The following is a 10,626-nucleotide window of genomic DNA, read 5'->3' as shown; positions in this document are numbered from 1 at the left end:
ACTGTTCTGGCTGTTATGAGTTTGAATCGTCGTGCCTGCATCTTTATTAAATGTTTTTCTGCTGGACTGTGTTGGGTTTGTCAGAAGCCAAACCACAGTGCTAGCAAAAGGCACAGTCTAGAGATCAGTGAAACCCATAAAATGGGAGGAGGAGAGGAAAGGAAATGCTGGTGATAAGCAGATGGGGGCAAACTGAACATAGTAATCTAATCTGGCCCTGGCTCATACACACGGTAGGGTTCCCGCAGCTGGCATGCACCCATTGTGCTAAGGCAACTGTTCACAAGTGGAAATATTCTGCATCTGTCCCATCTGTGAGTTAATCAAAGTGGGATTTAGGCAGATCCAAGATTCACAAATCCAAACCTGGAGTCTTTATGGCCCATTTTCCCCTTCCTTCTGAACTTGGTTTTCTCCATTAAAATCATGCAGTCACCAGTGCTTCTGCAGCTGTGTGTAGCTGGGATACTTCATATCTGACAGAGAGGATGCAATTAGCAGCCTGCTCATATCTGAGCGGAGAAGGCACTGCCCTGTTCATCTTTTCCTGGGGACTCCACAGAGGAAACTTTCTCATGGTGCCGGTCAGAGTGAAGACAGGACTCTGCCTTTTAAAACCTCTTGCTCTTGGTGCTCTTCCTCACATCCACATGTGCAGGTTCCCCAAGGGAATCCCCACTGCTTCCTGAGGTGCCCTCAACATGGGGCACTGGAAGGGGTCGGAAGCAGAAGTGGAGGAAGGCCCCACCCTTTTGCTGAAGTTGGGGCACACCGCAGAAGCAAGCAGAGAATTGGCTGAAGGAGAAGGGAGAAGGAGGCCGAGCATGCCTGCACAGTGCAGCCATGAGGGAGCCTCCAAAGAAACGAGATCCCCGCTTGAAAGTGCTCCACGAAAGGGACAAAGTTGCTCTCTCCAACGTCAAGGTGGAAAGCTCTAGTGAGTGGGCAGTTTGATCTGGAGGCACCTCAGGAGAGGGTTCCCGAGTGTTGGTCACAGAATGAGAAATACTTCTCTCTGTAGCACCAAGGATGGTGTTAAAAGCCAATGTGCTTTGCTTTACCAATGTGAATGCTCTCCTCTCCCAAGTCTCACAGTTCAGAGGTAGGCAAAATACAGTGAGAGTCCAGTTTTCTCTCAACTGTCACTGCTAACCTAAGCAATAATTGACTGGAGATGCAGGTGTAACTAGCACATCCAAGCATGTGCCAAGACAGAACAGAACAGAACAGTTCAGATGGAAGTGACCTTGAAAGATGATCAAGTCCAACTGCCTGACCACTTTGAAGCTAACCAAAAGTTAAAGCACATTACTGAGGACATTGTCCAAATGCCTCTTGAACACTGACAGGCACGGGGTGGCAACCACCTCTCTAGGAAACCTGTTCCAGGGTTTGACCACCCTCATGGTAAAGAAATCTTTCCTAATCCCAGCCTGACCCCCCAGCACAGCTCTGTGCCGTTCCCGTGTGCCCAGGGAGCAGAGACCGGCACCTCCCTCTGCGCTTCCCCTCCTCAGGACGCTGCAGAGAGCGCTGAGGTCGCCTCTCGGCCTCCTTTCTCCAGGCTGGGCAGCCAGGTGTCCTCAGCCTCTCCCCACGAGACGTGCCTTCCAACCCTTCTACCAGCTTTGCTGCCCTCCTCTGGATGTTTTCATAGAATCATTAGGGTTGGAAAAGACCTCCAAGACCATCTGGTCCAACCATCCCCCTACCACCAATGTCACCCACTAAACCATGTCCCTAAGCACCACGTCCAACCTTTCCTTAAAAACCCCCAGGGACGGTGACTCCACCACCTCCCTGGGCAACCTGTTTCAATGCCTGACTGCTCTTTCTGAGAAGAAATGTCTCCTGATTTCCAACCTGAACCTCCCCTTGCACAACTTGAGGCCATTCCCTCCAGTCCTATCGCTAGTTATCTGCGAGAAGAGGCCAACCCCCAGCAATCCACACCTTCCTTTCAGGTAGTTGTAGAGAGCAATTAGGTCTCTTGAAACATATAAATACTTGAATTTATAATATATATGTTAATATATATATAAAATATATAATATAAATACTTGGAATATAATAACATCTCAAGTTCCTTAACAGCCTTTATATATTGTGGAGCCGAGAGCTGCACGTACTACTCAAGGTGAGGCCGCACCACCACTAAATCCAGTAGGAGAACCACCACTTTTGACCAGCTGGCTATGCTGTGTTTAATGCACCCCAAAATGTGGTTTGCCATCTGGCTGCGAGGGCACACTGCTGGTTTGTGCTGAGCCTGCTGTCACCAGCACCCCCAGGGCCCTTTCTGCTGAGCTGCTCCTCAGCCATTCGGCTCCCAGCCTGTGCCTGTGTCTGGCACTACTCCATCCCTGGTGCAGCACCAAACATTTACCTTTGTTGAACTACATGCTGTTGCTGGTCACCCAATGCTCCAACCTATCTACATCCTTCTGCAAGGCCTCTCATCCCTCCAGAGAGATAACACTTCCCAGTTTAGCATCACCAGCAAACTTGCTGAGGATGGATTCCACTCCTGCATCCAGATCATGGATATAAATGTTGAACAAAACCAGCCCTAGAACTGAGGGAACACCACTAATGGCTGTCGACCAGCCAGATGTAGCCCCATTCACTGCAACCCTTTGAGCTCTGACATTGGGTCAGTTCATCACCCAGTGCAGCATGAACCTGTTCAACTCACAGCTGGACAATTTATCCAGAAGGATGCCGAGAAGGATGGTAGCAAAGGTCTTACTAAAATCTAGAAAGATTACATCCACTGCTATGTGGATACATCCCTCTGTCTTGGAGCAGTCATACAGTTCTTGCTCCTAACAGAGATTGTTGTGTTTGCAGGCATGAAGGGGTCAGCCATTGAAAACTTCTCCTGTGTGATTTATAATGTTTCTCTCATGAACTGCACTTGGCAGCCAGGCAGGAATGCTCCAGAAGATACCCAATATTTTCTCTACTGGAAGAATTCAAGGTAAGTAAGCCTGCTTGAGTCCTGGGAAGCCTGAATTCTCACTCAACACATCACTCTGCCCACCTTTTTCTCAAATACCTTGTCATATACAGTGATGAGAACAAGACAGAATGTGAGCTTTACATTAAAGGTGAAAATGGCATGCACATAGGATGCAGATTCCAAAATGTGATGATTAAAGACGAAACTGCTTATTTCCTGGTGAATGGGTCTAGCAAAGATTCCCAGATCCAGTTCTATGATGACTACATAAAACTGTATACAATTGGTAAGTACACAGACAACTTTATTTTATTATATTACTGCTGTATTAAAAAAAAAAAAAAGAAAGAAAAAAAGGGGGGGGGGGATTTCTCTCTGTAGAGAAAAAAAAGAAGAAGAAAACAAAAGTGCACAACTACTACAGGTTTCTACACAGTGGTACAAACTTGGTTCTTGAGAGCTGACAAGATATATTTCCAAAATTTACTAAACTGAACAGACATAGAGACTACAATAGCAGCTTTGAGAACAGTGCGAACAAATCCATGGGATCCAAGTGATGAAATGCAATGGTTAACAACTTTCAAAGTCAGCTTTCTGGTGGGCTCATTTCACCATCCCAATAATGCACACTTCTCTGAGAGCTGCAAGAGCAATATGTCCTAAAGCCAGAGGGAGGATTCAAATGGCATGTTAAGACTGTATTAGTTAAATGTGACTACCTACATGAAAGCTAGGTGGTCAAGCTCCAATAAAGATTGGCGACAAGATTCAGTTCTCTAAAACTTGCTTCTGGTTCCACACAAGACACCTTCAGACATCCACAAGGCTTGCAGTTGTGCTCAGGACTTGTGAGAGACCAGGGTCTTTCTGGGTGTTCTGTGTGGTCTGAAATCCACAGCACAGGACAGTTCAAGCAACTGACTCCTGCCTGCAGTCAGTGCAGGCTGGAAAGCCAGAGCTGTTCAGCTGAGCACGCCTGCTCCACAGGGGGCTTTGCAGGCACTGTGGGCACTACTGATGAGGTCTCTGCTGACTGTAGCAGTTAGACACCCAGGTCACCCTTGGACAGCTGTATTGTAGGCACTCAGATTCAGATGACTCGATCTTCTACCTGAATACCACCACCTGGATAAAAATGACCATCTTTTTTCCTATAGAGACTTGCATTGTCAATGTGAAATTTAGATGTAGAAGAAAATTGTGCACTGCAGACTGTATGATTGAATTATGCAAAATCCTTCATACACTTTTTTACATGAACTTCAGTTACTTCAATGTCCAACAGCTGCAGGACTAGATTCTCTAGTTTTGCTCTGTATTTTACTTCTGTTTACCAGGTAACATTTGTTACCATCAGTAGCGCACAGCTGTATATAAGCTGCATCAGTTTTACGTGCATTTTACTATGAAAGAGTTGTAGTTGATTACAGACCATGTCTACATTAATTGTTTCATTTCATTCCACTCCAGAAAGATTCACTGCTCCATTAAATGTCAGTGTCAACTGTACTAGCGATCTAGAAGATTGCATAATTACATGGCAAAAACCCCTTACAAGTTATTGGAAACCTGAACATTGCTTTGAGTATGAAATTAACATACGAAAAAAGGTAAAAACAGTTTCTTGGTTTGAAGTTGGCACCATACCTAGCTACATGTATTTACATAGCATGCAATGTTCTCTTGCCTTTACTTATTAACTTCTGTCTCATAAGCTGTGTAGTGTCCTCCTGCTCTAACTTCCCACTGCTCATGAACTTATTTCAAACTAAAGAGATCGACATAGCAGAAAAACAGAGGAGAGAAGGGAACCGTTATGAGGGTTCTCTGTCCAAAGACTAGGAGAGCACCTGAGATGCTGTCCTCCATGAGCTCATCTCACAGGAGATGACCGTACGATTGCAGCCCGGTGATCCAAAATGAGATTCCTTCCTTGGCACCAGCCTCCAGCCCAAGCCAGGGCCCCTCATGCTCAACCTGCTTCACAGGGTACCTCAGCTTCAGCCACCCTGATGGCATTTTGCACATGCTGGAAAGCTCACAGCTGCCTCTCAGTTTCAACACATGGGGCTGTTTTTCCCTGTCTCCTCCACCATCTCCCCCATGATGTCACACTCTTTGACAGTTTTCTCTCAGACACCGTCCTTCTTCTGGTTAAGACAACCCAATCCTCATCTTTCTGCACAACCCATCTCTTTCTTTCTGAACCTACTTTTTGAAATCAGAAGCTACTGAAAAAATATACTCCTCCAAAAAAAAAAAAAAAAGAGATACTAGCGACTCAGGGGAAAGTTAATACAGGCCCAGGGCAGACATCTGCAAAGGATGCATTTACTTTTCAGTAAGTTATCCTCTGCTCTCTGTGCAGTCAGATGTGGTATATTTCACCTCCTAAGGTATGTGACAAATTGTGTCCTTAAAATGCTTCTTTCTTTCCATTGGTTATAAGAGGAACGTAAGACGGCTAACTCTGATGTAAATATGTACATACCAAAAGCGAGCTGGGAATTATCTTACTGTATAGGCAGAGCACTACCAATTTACCATGGTAACCACAAGAAAAACGCAGGGCAATACAGAGCATGCCAATTTACCACAGGTGAAGTATGTCTGGTATCCATCAAGTACAACAGACAAGAGGCTGAGGCATCCGATCCTCCTCCACAGATCTCAGAAAAATTTCACAAGATCAAAAAGAAATAAGACTAAAACAATATTCTCAACATTTATTTTAAAGAAACGTATGTTAGCTCTTCTTTTATCTGTAGCAGTAGGAATGGGTGGGATTCACTTTTCCATAATGCCAACTCTCCTTCTGACGTTACATGTTATAAACATTTCCAGGAGCTCACCTTTTCAATGCTTTCTGGGATCCTTACTAAAACCACTGCTGGTGATATCGTTTCCTAATTTTTATGCTTATGCTTTTTTGTTTCTGTCTTAAATATTTCAAAATTTTCAGCCTCTTTTGTCATAGAAAATATTTGATTCTCGTTAAGTAAATTTTGACGGTATGGAATGCGTGAGTATTTGTCTAATAGAAAATACATTCATGAGTATTTGTCTAACAGAATTTGATTGGAAGGAGAAGAAATTTGCTGTTCACATCAATTTTGTGCCCTGTGTTATCAAGAAGACAGCTGAAAAGACAGCTTCCAGATCTGCTATGTTTAGAGGTTGTATATAAAGATTGCCAAAGATTTTAAACTCGATTACTTCATGGTCACTATGGCCAACATGTCCACCAATTGCCACTTCACCCACAAGACCTCTGTTCACAAGCATCAGATATAGGAGGGCACCCTTCCTAATCAGCTACCTTATAGTACCTGTACCAAATTCATGTTTTCTTCCTTTTCTAAAATGAAAAGGAGGAAGCCAAAACTCTGAATGAAATGCCATATTCTGGGATGTTACTGGAGCAGAATCTCCATTTGGACTTTTCAGTTTAAAATTACTTATGATCTTTATAAGTGATAAACAGAGAACAAAAGAGGGAAAAACATGATTACTTGACAAGAAAATCATAAAAATGAAGATTTGTCTTTGTTTTGCAGGATGAGCTTGAAAAAGATAAAAAAGATCCTCCTGTAACAGTAAGTATTCTTACCCTATACGTATTTGCACTTCTGCCCTCTTTAGCATGTAAATTACTATTATACAGAACATTAGTTATTTCTGGAACTATAGGTTTTGCATCAACATAAGAACTCAGGAAGATACTTTCCTGTGGTATCTTCATATGCAAGTTTCTTAATATCTCTCTTAACAACTTTAAACTTCAAAACAGAAACACTCAGTGGTAGGATGAACTAATGTATAAGAGTTTAAAATTTGGAGAAAAGAACACTTAACAACCATGTACCTACAAAATCATACAAATTAGTTTTTTTTTTTTTTTTTTTTTTTTTTTTACAAAACCCATATCAGGAAATTAAACCCCAAATTTTATTAATATTTGCTTCTGGAATGAAATACACCATCTAAATGCTTTGATTTTAGGTAGACAAATATACATACGAATTCAAAAATTATAATGTGAAAAAACAATACGTTCTGAAAATCAGAGCACGTGGAAGAAGCGTATGTAGTGTAAACAGAAGCTGGGGGGAATGGAGTGAACCAATAGAGTTTGGTAAGCCCATGGAATATTTTTCTTCATACTTTTTTTTTTTTGGTATTACAATGTTTGCAAACCTTTCTCTCTCGAACTCATATATATGACTAAATCTTGATTCTTACCCAGTGATGTGGAAGGAACACGGTAGAAACTATTAACGTAGAGGAGATGCTCAAATACTGTGAAATGGAGGCTGATACCAGCCTGTGACCAGTTGTGATTGTGAAGACAGCTATTAGTCAGATGCCAGGGTTATAGGAACTGGCTGAGATAGACCCAAACAGTCATCTGTCTCGAGCTCTGAGACTCCCTTTAAGTTCTTGAAGTTTTTATCACAATCATCCTCTTCCTTCTGAACCCTTTTCATCATTTCCTAAACATTATTTTTTTAGTTCCACCACTACCTCTGCTCTTCATCCTGCGACTTTCTCCTTCTCTGGATTTTTTTTGTAATTGATCTCTACAGTTTATATGTTCAACTTGTTTTAAAATGTTTTAAGTAAGATGCCAAGTTGAAATCCTTTGGATTATTCAAGAAGTTAAGGTGAAATTGGAGTTAATTACTGACAGTCACAAAAGTAGATTTTGCGCATACTAGGATATTTCTCCCTTCGATTTTTCAGGTCAAGAAAAAGATTACTTCATTGTTGTGCTTTTACTTCTGATAGTACTTGGAACAATCTTAGTGACACTGCTCCTTTTTTTTCTTTGCAAAAGGTAAATCAATTTTATTAACGTAGGTATTTCTGTGAAACGCATTCTTCCTACCTCTATAAACTTGGAGAATCTGATTATCGATATCATGAAGTGTTATTACCAGTATTGCTTGGGATGGCACTGTGGCACACAAAATCACAAGTGAAAAAGGGGGAAAGACTGATAAAGTTAGTGACTGATGTGAGCAGACCCTGGAAAAAAAAAAAGTCTTTTTTTAAGCATTTAACATCAACATTATTTTAAAATCATTGACTTCACATAGTGCAAGACAACAAGGAAACAGTATAAATGAATGTGTCCTTTGATAAAATTTCTCACATAGTGGTGGAAGAAAGTTACTTACACCAGGTGAGTTACTGAAAATCAGTTTAATAAATTATTTAGTGTAGCTTTAGTCACAAAGTAAGCTTAAGTTACCCAAGCGATCGGTGTAAGAAGTTACCCACCAGTCTACACTCAAAATATTTTCCTTCTTCTCACTTAGTGATTTGTAGAGCAATAAATAACATCCTTAAGGCACAACGCAATGCTTGAGTTATATTACCAGTATTTACCAGTATTTTCATTTATTCTCAATCCCTTTTTGTATCCAAAGGTATTGCAGTTTCAAAAGAATATTTCCTCCTATTCCACAACCAAGAGACAAATTTAACACATCACATAATGAAAATATCCAGGTATGCTTTCTCATTTATTTAGTCAAATTTGCATTTATTTTTTTTTTATTTTTGCTTATTTGATTATTGCCTACAATGTTTCAACAGGCAACACCTTTTTCAATAAAGCTTTGAGAAGTGAGAAGTTTTCTTTCAAGCCTTTACAAAGGCTCCTCAAAGCTATGGTTATTGAAACTCCTGTTTGGGTAACTGTATACCAGCACATTGCCCTAAAGATGACAGGTATCATCTTTGACTTTAATATAAGGTAGATAGCAATGCAACTTGGATGAGTTTCCTCATCCATAAGTTACAAAAGCCTGGTATCTCATTTCCTATCTGGCTACAGAACAGCAGTTCACAGTCTACCAAATTATAAATTGGTATTTGCTAGTAAAGTAGCAAGCAGTCCTTAAATCTTGCAGACCCTCCATCTGGACGTTTATGCTAAACTTGAGGGACCTCAAAATCCCTGTACTTGTATTACTGGAATAACACAACACCCAGACCCCAGGTTATCTTTGTGGATGTGGTTTCATAAACTGTGGCATGGGCACCTCCATGCAGGCAGCAGCTGATCAGTAGTAATTGCCAAAGTTCAAGTTCACAGCTGCCAACCCTGTGAAAGTATTTTTTCCAGTCTCTTACCTGCTAAACACCTTCTAGACTCTTCTTTGCCTATTTTAGTCTTAAAAATTAGTTTCATCTCTTCTTCCCAAAGACAATCAATGGTAAAGATGCTTGAATGATGTAAACCTTCAAAAAGGATAAAGCAAAAATGTGTTCTCAGGAGAACTTCCCCATTGAATACCAGGACTATTCCTGGCATTTAGGTCTAATACATTTATGAACTCTTTTTAAACTTCCAGTGGTCCTTTGCTTCAGCTTTCTGATGCCTGTATTTCCTCACTTTGTCCCTGCTTCCTGTAATGGCCTTTTCATATCTTCTCATTGTTTGTCCTGCTTCTTGACACAGCTTTCCCCTAGATCATTGAAAAAAACTCATGGTTTATAACCCTAGACTCTGCACCGAGTTTGCACTTGCTTCCTTCACATTTATGTTTAAAGAGTGCTTGCTTTCCCATTTGATTTGGGTAAGATTCTACTCAGTTCAGACAATTTATGTTCCTGGGATCCTTCATTTTATTTTAGTAATCTTCCTTCACTTTGTCCTTCTATGTTTATCCCCTGCAACTACAAGCATTTCTTACGCATCAGAATAGCAAAACCAGTATGCCTTTGAAAGCAGGTGTGTCTAATATTTCTGAATGTTCTCTGCTCAACAACAGTATATCTGTAGCTTATTGCAAGTTAAAGGCTAATGAATGTCTCTCTCTTAGACACAGAACATGTTTCCATCCAGTCTAAGCTGAACTAAGGAAGTAACTATGGTTGAAGAGATGACCTAACTTTCTAAAAAGAAAACAGACTTGGATTCTTCAACACAAAATCATGCATCATGACAATCTACAAGCATTTAAGGTGTTCTTCACAGTACAGACTAGAAATGAACACCTTGAAATTTTCCCCCATTAAAAACAAACAAAAAAACAACAAAAGAATGGAATAGGAAGCTTTCTAAAATACAGGCCTTAGATTTAGATTCCTGCTTTTTTGTATGTATGTGTAAAATTCCAGATCTTTTTCTGTTAAATGTATTTTTCAAAATAAACACATTTTACCAAATAAGTGCTTCAATAAGGCAGAAAACAAATGCTTTTTTTAAAAGTCATTTATTGTTTGCCTCTTATGTTCCCACACTGCATAATCACATTGAAAATTGCTGCTGCATGACTAAGGGAAGCGATATACTAGAAAAATGAACACCGAGTAGTACATGCTGAAATGCACAGCATAGCTAATTGCAGTTCCACTTACAGAACAACCCACATTTACATTGATTTATTTTCCTATTTCCTCTGGTTAAAAACAAATTCTGTAGTGGGGGGATGAGATTTGTCATCCCCCTGTTCAAGAACTGCTCAAGTAATTGTCATGCTTGGTTCTTCCTCACAAAGCTAGGCCACCATGCACTCACAGCAAGGTTATGCAAGGTGCTTTATCTCTACCTTTCAAGCCACTGATGTAGAAAGTAAACCTACGCAACCTATTTATACAGACAACCTTTTCCCCTGCCCCCCCCCCCCCCAATCAATATAATTACAACT

General features: G+C 40.8%; 1 protein-coding gene across 5 annotated transcripts in view; it reads left to right on the top strand.

The window, feature by feature from the left end:
- The window catches only part of LOC310887099 (granulocyte-macrophage colony-stimulating factor receptor subunit alpha-like), a 23,880-nt gene extending 13,254 nt beyond the window's left edge, over positions 1 to 10,626 (top strand). For 4 of the 5 annotated variants that reach the window (XM_083812592.1, XM_083812591.1, XM_083812589.1 and 1 more), the window contains 7 exons: positions 2,851 to 2,980; positions 3,073 to 3,248; positions 4,436 to 4,575; positions 6,523 to 6,561; positions 6,968 to 7,100; positions 7,709 to 7,802; positions 8,398 to 10,626. In XM_083812592.1, coding sequence (XP_083668718.1) covers positions 2,851 to 2,980; positions 3,073 to 3,248; positions 4,436 to 4,575; positions 6,523 to 6,561; positions 6,968 to 7,100; positions 7,709 to 7,802; positions 8,398 to 8,542 — 857 coding nt within the window. In that variant the 3' untranslated portion in view covers positions 8,543 to 10,626. The remainder of the gene's footprint in view (positions 1 to 2,850; positions 2,981 to 3,072; positions 3,249 to 4,435; positions 4,576 to 6,522; positions 6,562 to 6,967; positions 7,101 to 7,708; positions 7,803 to 8,397) is intronic. The other variant, XM_083812590.1, reaches the window with a different exon arrangement.

Source organism: Anser anser, assembly GCF_964211835.1.
Source record: "Anser anser genome assembly, chromosome: 1".
Lineage (NCBI taxonomy): Eukaryota > Metazoa > Chordata > Aves > Anseriformes > Anatidae > Anser > Anser anser.
This window is presented reverse-complemented; position numbering and strand designations above follow the sequence as displayed.